Source organism: Littorina saxatilis, linkage group LG4, assembly GCF_037325665.1.
Source record: "Littorina saxatilis isolate snail1 linkage group LG4, US_GU_Lsax_2.0, whole genome shotgun sequence".
Taxonomy (NCBI): domain Eukaryota; kingdom Metazoa; phylum Mollusca; class Gastropoda; order Littorinimorpha; family Littorinidae; genus Littorina; species Littorina saxatilis.
Genome location: NC_090248.1, coordinates 57,096,854 through 57,111,345, shown reverse-complemented (window position 1 = coordinate 57,111,345; position 14,492 = coordinate 57,096,854). Strand labels below are relative to the sequence as shown.

The 14,492-nt window shown below is 44.1% G+C and overlaps 1 protein-coding gene across 1 annotated transcript in view; it reads left to right on the top strand.

Annotated features, from left to right (window-relative positions):
- The window catches only part of LOC138965170 (protein prickle-like), a 178,345-nt gene extending 164,001 nt beyond the window's left edge, over positions 1-14,344 (top strand). Inside the window, exons 4-7 of the mRNA XM_070337290.1 lie at positions 199-450; positions 5,051-5,254; positions 5,873-6,139; positions 7,322-14,344. Of these exons, the coding sequence (XP_070193391.1) occupies positions 199-450; positions 5,051-5,254; positions 5,873-6,139; positions 7,322-8,530 (1,932 nt within the window). The 3' untranslated portion in view covers positions 8,531-14,344. The remainder of the gene's footprint in view (positions 1-198; positions 451-5,050; positions 5,255-5,872; positions 6,140-7,321) is intronic.
- Positions 14,345-14,492: the final 148 nt, after the last annotated feature.

Genomic DNA, 14,492 nt, shown 5'->3' with positions numbered 1-14,492 from the left:
AATGAATCCCGTCGCAGCTATTAAGGCTGTTTTAACTGTTGTCGTTGTTGTTGTTATTGTTGTAAAGTTGTTGTTGTTATTGTTGCCACCTTCTGCTGGCTACAATTAATTTCCGCGCTACTCATTTCAATATTGTACTTTGACAATGCTACTCGTAGTGACCTCCTCCTAACGTGCGTCACGTGTTGATTGTTCCAGGTTCACCGTTATTTCGGCTGTCTGCCCGAGGACAAGGTGCCGCACCTGAGCAGCGCCGGAGAGAAGTACCGCATCCGTCAACTGCTGCAGCAGCTCCCGCCGCACGACAACGAGGTGCGCTACTGTAACGGCCTCAGCGAGCTGGAGAAGCACGAACTGCGCATGTTCAGTGCGCAGCGCAAACAGGAGGCCCTGGGTCGCGGCAGTGTCAAGCCTCTGCCTCTCACGTCCACCGCCACGCTGTGTGCCCAGGTAGGCAGTCACCTTAACGTCCTTTGTGATACAGTGGAATCTCCATTTAAAGACCTCCGCCTTTTTAAGACCTTGATTTTGTTCCGATTTTCTGTTCATGACACCTGTACATTCACCCCACTTTAAGATTCCCTCATTTTTAAGACCTACTTTTTACAGCTTTCTTAAGGTCTTAAAATGGGGTTTCCACCGTACTGTCGTTTGTTTGTTTGGTTGTTTGGTTGTTTGATTGATTTGTAGCCTGGTAAGTTGGCTTGTAGCTTCTCATGTTGAAAGTGTCAAGAATCATTTGCCCATGATCATTGTATTTTTTCTTTGCTGACTTTTCTTTCCAATTCTGTGTGTGTGTTTCCACTGCCCTTCAACGATTCCTCATCTTCAATATTTTATATTATGAGATGTTTCTTTCTTTGTGTGTGTATGCTGGCTTTTTGCCCCGGTATCATGTTGTGTGTTTGGGGGGTCGGTAAACCTCTGCTACTTTCATATCAGCTCTTCTTCTTCTAGATTATAAGTACTCTCCAAAGGAGTGAGAAGTTTCTATAAAAAGAGGTGGTTACACGAACCTAATTTGCTGAGAGATGACCTCACTTCCCCTGTAGTTGACAAGCACCCGATTCCAGCGATGTAGAGCAAAGACGTTGTCGGAGTTACATGGAATCGCAATTTAAGGTGGTCGTGGGCCCCATGAAGCTACAACCGCGATGTACTGGCGGAACTTGGAGCAGAGTTGTCAATCAGTACAATGGAACTCCCCTTGCCCTGTCAAGACCTCCACAAATCTTAAAAAATTCAGGTCTTAAAAAGGAGGGAGTCTTAAAATGGAGGTAAATGTACAGAGGTTATGAACAAAAAATCTTTTAATTTTTTTTTTGTAAAGCAAGGTCTTGAAAAGGGGGAGGTCTTAAATTGGCTGGGAGGGTGTCTTAACTGGGGGGGGGGGGGGGGTCCACTCTACTGCCCTCCATCCTCGCTCCTTATTAGCCTACCACCACCATCGTGGCTTGTGCTTATCGCAGGGCACTCTAAAAACGGTGGCGTCGCGGGGTTCTTATCTGTCAAACTATAGGTGGAGAAAGATGGGCATGTTGCGAGTGCCGTCACGCTGTGATGCAGGCCCCGTGTCGGTGGAATAGCTACAGTGCTCGCAGCGTGGACACTGATAGCTCAACAGACAACACAATCCCTGTCCGCACCTTGCTTGCTCCAGAATCTAGCTAGGGGTTTTGACGAGCTGAAGGCACTAATACCTAGATTTTGAATTAAAATCAAACATTTGAGTGGTTGTTTTTACACCCCCGGTATAGGGGTGTGTATAGGTTTCACTCGATGTGTTTGTTTGTGTGTTTGTTTGTGTTCGCATGATATAGATCTCAAGAATGAACGGACCGATCGTAAAGGTTCTATACATTCCTGAGACGGTCCTTACAAAAATTGGGACCAGTCAAACACACGGTTAGGGAGTTATTGGTGGATTAAGATTAAGACTGACATATTATTTGGGTGTGTGTTTGTGTTCGCATATAGATCTCAAGAATGAACGGACCGATCGTCACCAAACTTGGTGAACAGGTTCTATACATTCCTGAGACGGTCCTTACAAAAATTGGGACCAGTCAAACACACGGTTAGGGACTCGGAGTTTATTGGTGGATTAAAATTATACAACGACTAATAGACGGACACCCCCGTTGGTCAAAGGGAAATAACCATTCTCACTGCCACCAACTGAGAAGGTTATTTCCCTTTGACGGGGGTGTTTTTCCTATCGGAGGAATTTCTTGTTGTTTTTGTTTTGTGTGGGTGGTTTTTTTGGTGGGTGGGGGGGAGCGTGGTTGCATCCTAGTCGCCGATTTACCTGTGCGATGGGTACAACCTTTATTTCGGCTTTATTCAATATTGTTATTATCTTAAAGACAGACGAGAAGGGAAAGCTTGGAACGTGCAGAACACTCTCAGTATGCTTCACCGGGTGGCATTGTCAGAAACGGTGACAGAATCATCGCGTTGAAACTGAATGAGCAAGCGCTGTTGATGCTCTTGCAGGTCTTTCACATTTCACACATTCTACCGACCCCCACTCCCGTCTCCCGGCCCCCTTTTTCCGATCTGTTTTTTTCTTCCGACTCCTCTTTTTTAAAGGGGTTGAGGCGGGGGGGGGGGGGGGGGGAGAGGGGTCCAAGTGTGATTGAATGATTCTTTAATGCGTTGAGTAGATCCCAGCTCCAGGAAGGTGCCTCACGAGCGTGGAACGATGGTCGGATAAGCAAGAGGTGTGTGTCTGTGTGTGTGTATGTGTGTGTGTGGCAGAGCGATATAGGCGTCCCCGGAGAGGGGGGTGATGGTCTCTAGCGGGGTGTCGTGTTGCTGTGCAGGTCGCCACACGATCCTCGCTCTGTCCTCGGCCACCGTCAGGCTTTGCTGCACGTGATACGGGCCTCTTAGTTCAGCTCTGTGTCGACCTTCATCCTTTTTGCTGGAGGCTGTCGGCTAAAAAATTGTTTTTTTAATTTAATAAAAATATTCTTTTGCTGTTTTCTTCCCATGAATTCAGAGCGTACCAATCTGTCATATTTAGTTCCCCTAAAACTAGCGCAATAAGCATGTATAGAGCTACAAGTCGGTCGCCACGCATGGTGAAACGTTCGTTTGTTTACCGTCTTTTGTAGAGAGCGGTCGTGCATAAACTAGAGCTTGTATTAGATACAAACGTCTCAACCCATTCATTCAAAAAGCTGCAGACCTTTGATTTGAGCTGTTCTCTAGCGACTGATTCTGACGAAATGATAGGTATTTTCTTTAGGTCCATCCTGATGCTGCCATTCACTGGTATTGTTGGACCGGCACGGTTGGTCTAGTGGTAAGGCGTCCGCCCCGTGATCGGGAGGTCGTGGGTTCGAACCCCGGGTCATACCTAAGACTTTAAAATTGGCAATCTAGTGGCTGCTCCGCCTGGCGTCTGGCATTAGGGGGTAAGTGCTAGGACTGGTTGGTCCGGTGTCAGAATAATGTGACTGGGTGAGACATGAAGCCTGTGCTGCGACTTCTGTCTTGTGTGTGGCGCACGTTATATGTCAAAGCAGCACCGCCCTGATATGGCCCTTCGTGGTCGGCTGGGCGTTAAGCAAACAAACAAACAAACAAACAAACAAACAAACTGGTATTGTTCTGTCATTCAGACGTGTTTTCTTCTGTCGCTCTCTGATGCTGGCCTAGTCATGTCACTGATTGTTGTTTTCCTGGTTTAGATTTGTCAGTTGCCACCGATGTTGTGTGTCGTAATCTTGTGTGACGTGTTCCTCTCTTTCCAGTCCCACAATGGTTGTGCCCCCCGAATGGTGCTTTGGTGTTGGTCTTTTAATAAATAAAATGTTTACTTTTGTCATTTTCTGGTGCTATCTTTTCTCAGTGTCATACTTTCGTTCCTTAACTTATGTTTATATCTTTTGCTTTCTGTTTCTTCTGCCGCTTATCCATCGACTTGTATGGAAGGCTTCCCCTGCTGACTTGCATCTTTCTCTCAGTCACTGTCAGCCATCTCTAACCAGCCAACCTACCAGGAGTCGGAATGAGGCTTGGTTCCATGATCTGTTTTTCTTGGGCAAAAGTAGTCAGGGAGAGCTTTATTTAACGTGACCTATCTGAAGAGGAAACGATACCTGTCAATGGGGGGATGTGTGTTGTATTGTGTGTGCTGGACCTCAAGGATGCTATCGGGGACCCCTCCCGTACGTGTCTGGGTAGACGTGACCTACTTGACTGACAACAGTGCCTGGCTTTGTTCTCTCTCTCTCTCTCTCTCTCTCTCTCTCTCTCTCTCTCTCTCTCTCTCTCTCTCTCTCTCTCTCTCTCTCTCTCTCTCTCTCTTTCTCTCTCTCTCTCTGTCTTTCTTTCTCTCTTTCTCTCTTTCTTTCTCTCTCTCTTTCTCTCTCTCTCTCTCTCTCTCTCTCTCTCTCTCCCTTTCTCTCTCTCTTTCTCTCTTTTTCTCTCTCTCTTTCTCTCTCACTCCCTCCCTCTTTCTCTCTCTCTCTCTTTTTTATTTCTTTCTTTTTCTCTCTCTCCCTCTCTCTCTATTCCTCCCTCCCTCTCTCTCTTTCTCTCTCTCTCTCTCTTTCTTTCTCTCTCTCTTTCTCTTTCACTCCCTCCCTCTTTCTCTCTCTCTCTCTCTTTCTTTCTCTTTCTCTTTCACTCCCTCCGTTTTTGTCTCTCTCTCTCCCTCTCTTTCTCTCTCTCCCTCTCTTTCTCTCTCTCTCTCTCTCTCTCCCTCTCTCTCTCTCTCTCTCTCTCTCTCTCTCTCTCTCTCTCTCTCTCTCTCTCGTCAAATAAAGTTCAGTCTCAGTCTCTCTCTCTCTCTGAACGAGAGTTTATTTTTTAGAACAAAAAGGTTTCTGAATGACGATCGACTGAAGGCAGAAACACGTAGCAACAGCTTACCTCAACTGGGACTAAGGCTTTTTCATGTCCCGCAATGATGCCTTTGTGAGGAAAGGGCTATAATGCCTGGTTGTTAGTGTCTTTACTTTTTGAGTGGTCTTCTTTCTTTCAATCTGTCTCGTTACAATATTCATCTTATGTTCCCCCTATATCTGTATGTCCACAGTGTTCCAATGGCATCAAGGGCGGCGAGATGGCGGTGTTTGCGTCACGTGCAGGGTCAGACACGTGCTGGCACCCGGCGTGTTTCACGTGCTCCACGTGTCACGAGCTGCTGGTTGACCTCATTTACTTCTACCGTGACGCGCACCTCTACTGCGGCCGTCACCACGCTCAGCTGCTCAAACCGCGCTGTGCCGCCTGTGATGAGGTGTGTGTGTGGGTGTTTCTGTCTGTCTGTCAGTCTGACTGTCTGTCTGGGCGCGTGCGCGCGCGCGCGTGTGTGTGTGTGTGTGGGAGGGGAGTATTGAATAAGGAGTTAGCGAGAGAGACTGAGTGAGTGAATGTGGGTGTCAATGGCAGTGTGTATGTAGGAGGGTGTATATATGAACTTGCTACTATTGTGTGTGTGAGTGAGTGAGTAAGTGAGTGTCAGTTTATGCTCAGTGTTGAAAGACAAAGCTCTCATTATGTGAAACGTTTGTGATTTAAATCTTGTTTACGTGAGTTTATTGGGTTTCTTCCCTTATGTCCTTGGCAGTCAGAATAGCACAAGGGAAACAACCTGTGTATAGTACAGATAACGTGCGACCGGTATAGTGTTACCTCCCTTGAATTGTTCTGTAAAACTACATAACCATTACCTACCTAGCCAAGGTGTATAATCAGACATAGATTTTGAAACTGCAGTGTGGAATATGCGTGTATGTGTTATCATTGTACAGCACTTGTTCTTTTTTTCTCATAGTGTGAAGCTGTATTATGGCTGTAAATTCATGAGCTTAGAATTGCCTTTAACCACACAAACTATGTTTTCCTGTGTCCCCAGATAATCTTCGCGGATGAGTGCACGGAGGCGGAGGGAACCAGCTGGCACATGCATCACTTCTGCTGCATGGAGTGTGAGGAACAGCTGGGGGGTCAGCGCTACATCATGCGTGACGGGCGCCCCTACTGCTGCGTCTGCTTCGAGCACCTGTTTGCCGAGTTCTGCGACACCTGCGGGGAGCACATCGGGGTGGACCAGGGGCAGATGACTCACGAAGGTCAGCACTGGCACGCCACGCCCACCTGCTTCAAGTGTCACACCTGTCAGGTCAGTGTCCGGGTTGCGATGGATTTGTCAGGTGGATAGCACTTGGCACATTCTGAATGCTTTTATGTTTAAACATTTTTGACTCACATGCGAAGCAAAAGTGAGTCTATGTACTCACCCGAGTCGTCCGTCCGTCCGTCCGTCCGGAAAACTTTAACGTTGGATATTTCTTGGACACTATTCAGTCTATCAGTACCAAATTTGGCAAGATGGTGTATGATGACAAGGCCCCAAAAAACATACATAGCATCTTGACCTTGCTTTAAGGTCAAGGTCTCAGGGGCCATAAATGTTGTCTAAAAAACAGCTATTTTTCACATTTTTCCCATTTTCTCTGAAGTTTTTGAGATTTAATACCTCACTTATATATGATATATAGGGCAAAGTAAGCCCCATCTTTTGATACCAGTTTGGTTTACCTTGCTTCAAGGTCAAGGTCACAGGAGCTCTTCAAAGTTGGATTGTATACATATTTTGAAGTGACCTTGACCCTGAACTATGGAAGATAACTGTTTCAAACTTAAAAATTATGTGGGGCACATGTTATGCTTTCATCATGAGACACATTTGGTCACATATGATCAAGGTCAAGGTCACTTTGACCCTTATGAAATGTGACCAAAATAAGGTAGTGAACCACTAAAAGTGACCATATCTCATGGTAGAAAGAGCCAATAAGCACCATTGTACTTCCTATGTCTTGAATTAACAGCTTTGTGTTGCATGACCTTGGATGACCTTGGGTCAAGGTCACATGTATTTTGGTAGGAAAAATGTGTAAAGCAGTTCTTAGTGTATGATGTCATTGCTAGGTTTAGCTGAAGGTCAAGGTCATGTAAAGGTCAAGGTCAAGCATGTGAGTCGTATGGGCTTTGCCCTTGTTGTTGTTGATGTGTTGGGTTTCTTTTCTTTTGTTTGTGTGTTGGTGGGGTTTTGGTTTTTGTTCTGTTATTGTATTTTTTTATATATTTTTTTTTTATATATATTTTTTTATTGTGGAACCTGACTAATTGCAAAGAAGACTAGTTTTTTCTTTCAGTATGTTTGTTTTATTATGATTGTAAATTAAGGTCTAAAAGGGAGAAAGTCTTGAAATGTAGGTAAATTGACAAACCAGAGAGGAAGCATAATAGAGTTAGTAGAGAGGATGTTCTAAATGAGAGGTTTGCTGTGTGTCCACAGAAATGCCTGCTGGGCCAGCCCTTCCTCCCCAAGCGGGGTGTTATCTACTGCTCAGCGGCATGCAGTCGGGCCGGCTCCATGCAGACGCAGACACCGCGCCGTCCGGAGGACTACCTCCAGGACCTGCAGGCCTCCATCCGGGTCAGCTCGCCCGTGTCCCACGTCCTGCAGGAAGGTCGCGCCGACATTCACCAAGTGCTGCGGGAACACTACACGCTCCCAGAGTCCCTGCCGTCGTCGGACCGTGACCAAGGCTACGCCACATCCAGCAACTCGGAGGTGTACGCCCCGGGGATGTACAGCGACGGCGCCGTGGTGGGGGTGGAGTACCAGGACGCCGGCACGCTCTACCAACTCAACCTGGACGGTCTGGTGGACGCCCTGCCCACGCCCCAGGAGGCTCGAACCCGCCACCGCCTCTCACAGTTCTCCATGCCCGACTTGTCAGTGTCTGCGGGCACCACACCCGCCGAGACCCCCGGTTCCGACAAACCCAGTGAACTGAGTTCAAGGTCACGGAGTAGGTCGGGGTCAGAGAAGAACGTTAGCGTGCATTACGCGTCGGTCAGTATCACCAACGGTGTGCAGACTCCCGGGGACGAAACCCCGTCAGTGAAAGCCTTCACCTCGGACACTAGGGTGCGTTTCTATGGCGACACGGTGCCCCTGTACTGCCAGGCTCACCCCAACAACGTGCAGTCCCTGACGGAGCTGCCCAGCGTGGGGGTCGAACCTCAAGGTCAGCACAGGTCACGGCGGACACCGGCCTCCGCCCTAGCGCTCCCTGATGACAAGAAGATGAACCCTATCACACGACCCAACACCCAGCACCTGAGGGGGGTCCAGCCGGGGGGAGCCAACGGGGGAGGGGGGTACCCTCGCTCGCAGTCCTTCGAGGGAAGACCTGCCGCGCTCAATGCGTCTCACCATCGCGCCGGTCACGCGGGCCGTAGTCGGGAGGCAGAGAGCGTCAACCCCCGCCGCCACCACGACCCGGTCAGAGAGTACGAGGATGACCGCTGCAGTACGTGCTCCAGCTCCAGCGACTCGGACGACTGGGGCTACAACTGGTACGACTGGCCGCGCCCTGCCGGATCCAAGATTTCCTATGTGGACGACATGGGCATCGGGGGCATGACCGCCCACGGACAGTCGCTGCCCACGCGCGGCCGAAGACACAAGAAGAACAAGCAGTGTGTCATCTCATAGTGTGTCATTTTGTCGTGTGTTATCTCATTGTGTGTTATCTCATAGTCACGCCTCTTGTTGGAGGTTGGTGTATTCTCAGTGACGGACATCGCGTGCTGCTGAAGCTGACTCCAGTGTTGTGTTGTGTTGTCAGTGACTGACATTGTGTGGCGTGGAAGGGGACACGCACAGTTTGTGGTTGTGTTGTCAGCGACGTTTTGCCTGGATATTGCGTTCTGATCTTTTACATGGACATAGAATGGGAAACACTTGCGTGGGCAGGGCTGTAGCTGATGACGCGTGAAAGGTGTAACTTGTGCAAGAACCATAATCCTAGAACGTAAAGACAAACGGCGTGTAAGGAACACTGTGGGACATTCACTACTGTCACGGGAAATGAGTGAGTAAGGGAGCGCTTCCAGACGTCCTCAGAGGTTAACAGTGCGCTGCAAGACACAATGAAATGTACCAGCATTGGACAGTCCTGTGTGATGAGTGTTCTGCAAGACACAATGAAATGCACCAGCATTGGACAGTCCTGTGTGATGAGTGTTCGCCATGTATAGAAACACGGTGCACTGGCAGAAAGTGCTGTAGAACAAAGTTCACTCAAATGAGTTAACACTGGTAACATCATGTGCAGGATTTTTTCATGCTGTGCTGACCTGGAAAGACTTGTCAGTGTTGAGGCAGTGACTGAAAGAATAGTCACACCCCATTCGAACAAGTGTGACTTTTGAAGCATAATGTTTTGTGTTGCCATATATGGTGTGATTCTGTTTTGAAGGACGTGGACAATTAGATGGAAAAATGTGTATTCCCTTTCGTGTGCTGGAGCGATGTGAACATTCACTTTGGTTGGTTACATGGAGATGTACAATCTGGATTTGTAAACAACGGAACTGACTTTTACTTGAGTTAAGACATTTTAACATGTTATGCTGTACACAATTACAAGCTTGAGCTCAGAAGTGTTTCTGCGACGTGCGATGAAGGAATACTTCACAGACATTGACACGAGGTTTGAACGAGGAGACAGTGTGGAATACTTTCATTTATGGGGGTTTTCACAGGTTTTTTTTAATTTTCTGTTCTTTTATCATGTTTTTAAAGTAACTTCAGTGGATAAACTGTTGATAACAAAAGGACATTTTTTTAAAAATAATGTGCATTGTTTCATCCGAGAGTTGGAAAAGTAGCTGATCTTTGAAGACAGAAATAATGCGTTTGTTTTACTCTTATTTTGCTATGTGTGTGTTGAGTTTCCACACACATGTGAACTATTGTTCCCATCACAGTTTTTGTAACACCGACTTTTTTTAATCTCCTGTGGTACTTTTAACGAAGTGAAACTGGCCAGTGTTTAGTTTAATATTGTTCACTATGTTTTAATTAACGTTTATTTATTGAATTTGAAATCTTCCTTCAAAATGTTAACCACATACACTATACAATGTACCTGAACTCATATTAGCCCTTTTTGTATTGACGTCTACTCCAATGGGTAAGTATTGGAATGAGAGGGTACTTCTGTATGCTGTGTTCGGTGCAATGTTTTCCAACGACATTGTATCTTCTTGCTCAGAGAGGGTCATTCATTGAAGTGCAGCGAGTTGTTGCAAGTATAAAGGCCTGTGTACAAAGCTTTGACTGAGACAGAACAAGATAGCAATCAAAATGAACTCACCAAAAACATGTACGATCAAACATTATGCGTGCTCTCATGTTTGATTGTCATTGACATTGTTTCCGGTGAGGATATTTCTATAATTATCTTGTTCTATAGTTCTTCTGACCTGCTGTCTCCTGTTCTCATTATGACCAAGATAAATAGCAATAGAACGTTGGAACCATTTTCATTCATGGACGGAAAACTTGTGCTGGTCCATGTAAAACCAACAAGATCTCACACACTTTGCTCACACCAAATGAGATTCTTTACATCTTGGACAGAATGTAAGTGGTTACTAGATCTTAAATGTATGGTTCTGTTGGTTTAAAAAAAAAAAATTTGTTTGGGGTTAGGGGAATTGACTCTAGAACACTGCATTTGGGGTGGGAAGAAGGGCATTTTTATGCAAGTTTCCATATGAGCATTATTCGGACAGAATGCTTTTTAGTGGAACGTAATATTTTCTTGAATTTAAAAACTGCTTTAACGGCTGCCTGCCAGTATTTTGCTCCAAAATCAAAACATGTTTCCTAGTTATTTGCCTTACATTTGTTAAACCAAAGAACTTTACAAGCATTGAAGTTCAGGCCTTGGGTTTTGTTTTAACGAAAAGTGAATTGTTCTGGTTGGTTGCTGTGGTGATGAAGCATGCAATATGATTGTGTTACTGTTGTCAACTGGCATTTGGCAGTTTAAAAAACCGTTTGTGGTATTTTGTTGAATCGGCTTTGGACAGTTTCAAAGAAAGATTAGTGGTACATGTATTGTTTTGAACTGGCATTCAATGGCTAAAGATTATGCAAAGCTTCAGTGATTCAATTTCCTGTGTTTGGCAAAGATGAAGATTGCTGCTGCATTTTTGAAAAGATATTTTCCTGATGTGATGGTACATAGTTTGTTTGTTTTTTATGCAAAATGATGAATTAGGTATACATGTACATGTACAGACTTTTTAGACTTGAGGTTTTAGTCAAATTGTTGTGTAGAAGCTTTGTTACAGTACACAAGTACAAAGAATTGTTACAGTAGAGGTTTTAGTCAAATTGTTGTGTAGAAGCTTTGCTACAGTACACAAGAACAAAGAAGTGTTACAGTAGTTCTAATGGTAGACAGGTGACAAGGTCTGTTGTTAGTAAAAGCTGCTGAAGGAGAATGGTAAGTTGCTTGAATCTTGCTGTTCTCTTTACGAAACGTTGCAGTGGTGTCTCCAGTAAGTCGATCTGTTTTGCTGTTGTCAAATCAAATTTTAATTTTCTTCACATCACACTTAGCATTCATGTGTAGAGATACGAAGTTAATCAGGCTTTAGTTTTTTACCCAAGTTATCTAGTCTGCTGAATGCATGCTGTGTCCTTCAATGTGACAGCTGTTGTGTTACATTTGTGTTACATTTGTGTAAACATGTGTAAAGTGATATGAGTGCAAGTGGTCTCTTGTGATATTTCGTTTTTCAGGACATTTTAAAACGTTTTTTTTTTATGAAATAGTTTTTGAAACCGTTTTATTTCAATTTATCATCAGTTGCTGAGTAATTCATGAGTCTTGTTGGTCTGGTCTTAGATTATCAAACCGTTTATAAGGGCTTTTAGTTGTTGTTTTTCTCACAATTGTTTTCTGCCGCTAAACACACTCTAGAATTAATCAAGAATTCTGTTACCTAATTTTGAAATTTGCATTTAAATATATTCTGCCTTTGACTTTGAGCTGAAGAAATGATAAACATGATTAGAGTTGAACGTTAGGGAGATTAAAAATTTATTCGCTGAGTGTATGGAATTGTGGAGTCTGTAGCAGCCAGCCAATGTCCCTGTACATAGTTGTTTGTGTATACATCGTTAACTGACAACATTATGCTATAGATACATGTTCCTTTGATTCAACCAAACCCTAAAAGCCAAGGCTGTTGCTGTATTTTTGTCATAATGAACTCGAAGCCTGGTTAAAATGTCTGCTTTGCAAGTTGCAATGACTTGGACTTTGGTGTTTTGTCGTATGTCCAGAGCAGTATTATAAGTATAGTGACCGTGCATTGTGTACATACTTCAGTTTAATTTATGAGATTGGCACAGCTGACATTTGTGTAAAGTATTTATCATTTTGATCTTTGTGTACAGCACTGTAAGTGGTTGGTATTCAATTCAAATAAATTTGTGACATGTATGATGTGTATTACTGTATATCGCTGGCACTTGCGGTCTGCCTTCATCAAAGTCTTGTCGTTGATGTTTGTTTGTCAATCTACAACTGATCCGCTGAACTTCATTTCCTGCTGACGTTTTTCTTCCCAAATAAACCGGGTTTTTTGGCTCTCTTTTTTTCATGCAATTGTTTTTTTTACGTAGACTTTGAAACGTACCGTAAGTGGATGGTTGTTGCTGAGTATACTGCAGAAAAGTAAGAACATGTGACTTTTAGTCCCAAAGATGCTTATTTTGTTTTCTTCCCAGTAAATAATGACTTCACGTAGTTTCAAATAAAATGTGTAATTCCCAGTATTAGCTAAAGGAAACTTTATCAGGTGTTAGAAGTAACAGGGGTTCTCCCTTTTTCTCTCTTGAGATCATTATTGTATATCAAAACTCTTTGGCTTTATATATCATACATGGCTTTATAATAACGTTTGTAGACAAACCCTGTCATTCAACTGCTTGCCCTTGCAGTTAGTAGTAACTTGAATGACTTAGTGAAATCACTGCACGAAAGACCCCAAGTTACTTGTCTGACTTAGTGAAATCACTGTACAAAAGACCCCTAGTAACTAGACTGACTTAGAGAAATCACTGTATGAAAGACCCGTTGTAACTTGACTGACTTAGTGAAATCACTGTACAAAAGACCCCTAGTAACTTGACTGACTTAGTGAAATCACTGTACAAAAGACCCCTGGTAACTTGACTGACTTAGTGAAATCACTGTATGAAAGACCCCGAGTGTTTTACCAGTCTCAGCTCTGTATGACATGTCTCAGTTACCTTACAGCATTGTATCTGAGTTCTGACACACTTACTGTTCCAGTCAGGCACGCTTCCAGTACATGTTGCTGTGGTTCAGTCTGAGAGCCACAGATTATTGCCAAAATTTATCTGAAAAGTTGTGACTACTTGCCAAAAATAAACTGCCCAATTCTAAGTCTTTTCACTGATTTGTGTTTCATGAATATTGTGTGTCTATGGTCCGGTGAGGCCGTGTCATCGATTAAGTGTTCACCATTGCATTCAGTGTCAAAATAAAACCCTGTCTTTTCACCTGTGTACAGTTTTAAATTCAAACAAGTGACCAATTTCAGAGTGACCAAATGTCTGCACCATTTTCATCCTGCTTCCGGGGATCACTGTTGTTAACAAGCATTTCAATTTTCATTGTTATGTTGCTTTCTTAAGATCTTGTCATTGTTCCCTCGGAAACTCAACATTAAAGTCATAATTACTTTTAAAGACGAAACATTTTTTCAACAATAACATTCCAAGCTGGATTTGTCAGTTGTTCAGCTTGGTAGTTCTGTTCTAATATTAGTCCTTGTTTTCTTTCTAATCAAGCACCATTTTTCATTTTAAGTCGGCGACATTTGTCATTGCTCCGCAATTTCTCGTGTTTCTCCTGCCTGGACAAGCATGCCTTCAGCTCGGTCTGTTCTTGTCTTTTTGGAGGAAGAAAAGAAAACTCTTTGTTTTTTGAAAATGTTGAAAAGTGAAGCATCACATTTGCGTTTTTGTAAGATTTGTTTTCTGTGATGCAAATGTTGGTCTCTTATCTGTGCCTTTGGATTTTGAAGAGATTCACTTTTCTAGCTGTTAGCTTGGTATCCCTCACCTTTCAACACGATGGCGTTTTTCGGCTGTTCATTGTCTGTCGTCACACTGTGGAGATGTCATGTCTCCAAAACAACACTTTCTTCAGTGTTTTTGTTCTATTGGGATGTTATGCAGTATTGCATTATACTGACAACATTTTCTAGATGCAACTGTCATCTTTGACCCTGAGTTTTCCTGGGTCAAATCATTGTTGTTGTTTTTTCTGAGTGTGCAAAAAGATGGAAGCTACCAGTTGCCTCTTTGTACCTTTTAATTGCCACACAGAACTTACCAGAGCCCAGATTTGCCCATATCCACTGTGTACTGAAATTGTTGGTTGGCATTTGAATAAAGCTGTCAGTTGTTCCCCTATGTTCCGCTCTTCTCGCTCTTGTGTTGTGGGGCACGATGTACGGCTCTCTCTCTCTCTCTCTCTCTCTCTCTCTCTCTCTCTCTCTCTCTCTCTCTCTCTCTCTCTCTCTCTCTCTCTCTCTCTCACACACACACACACACACACTCA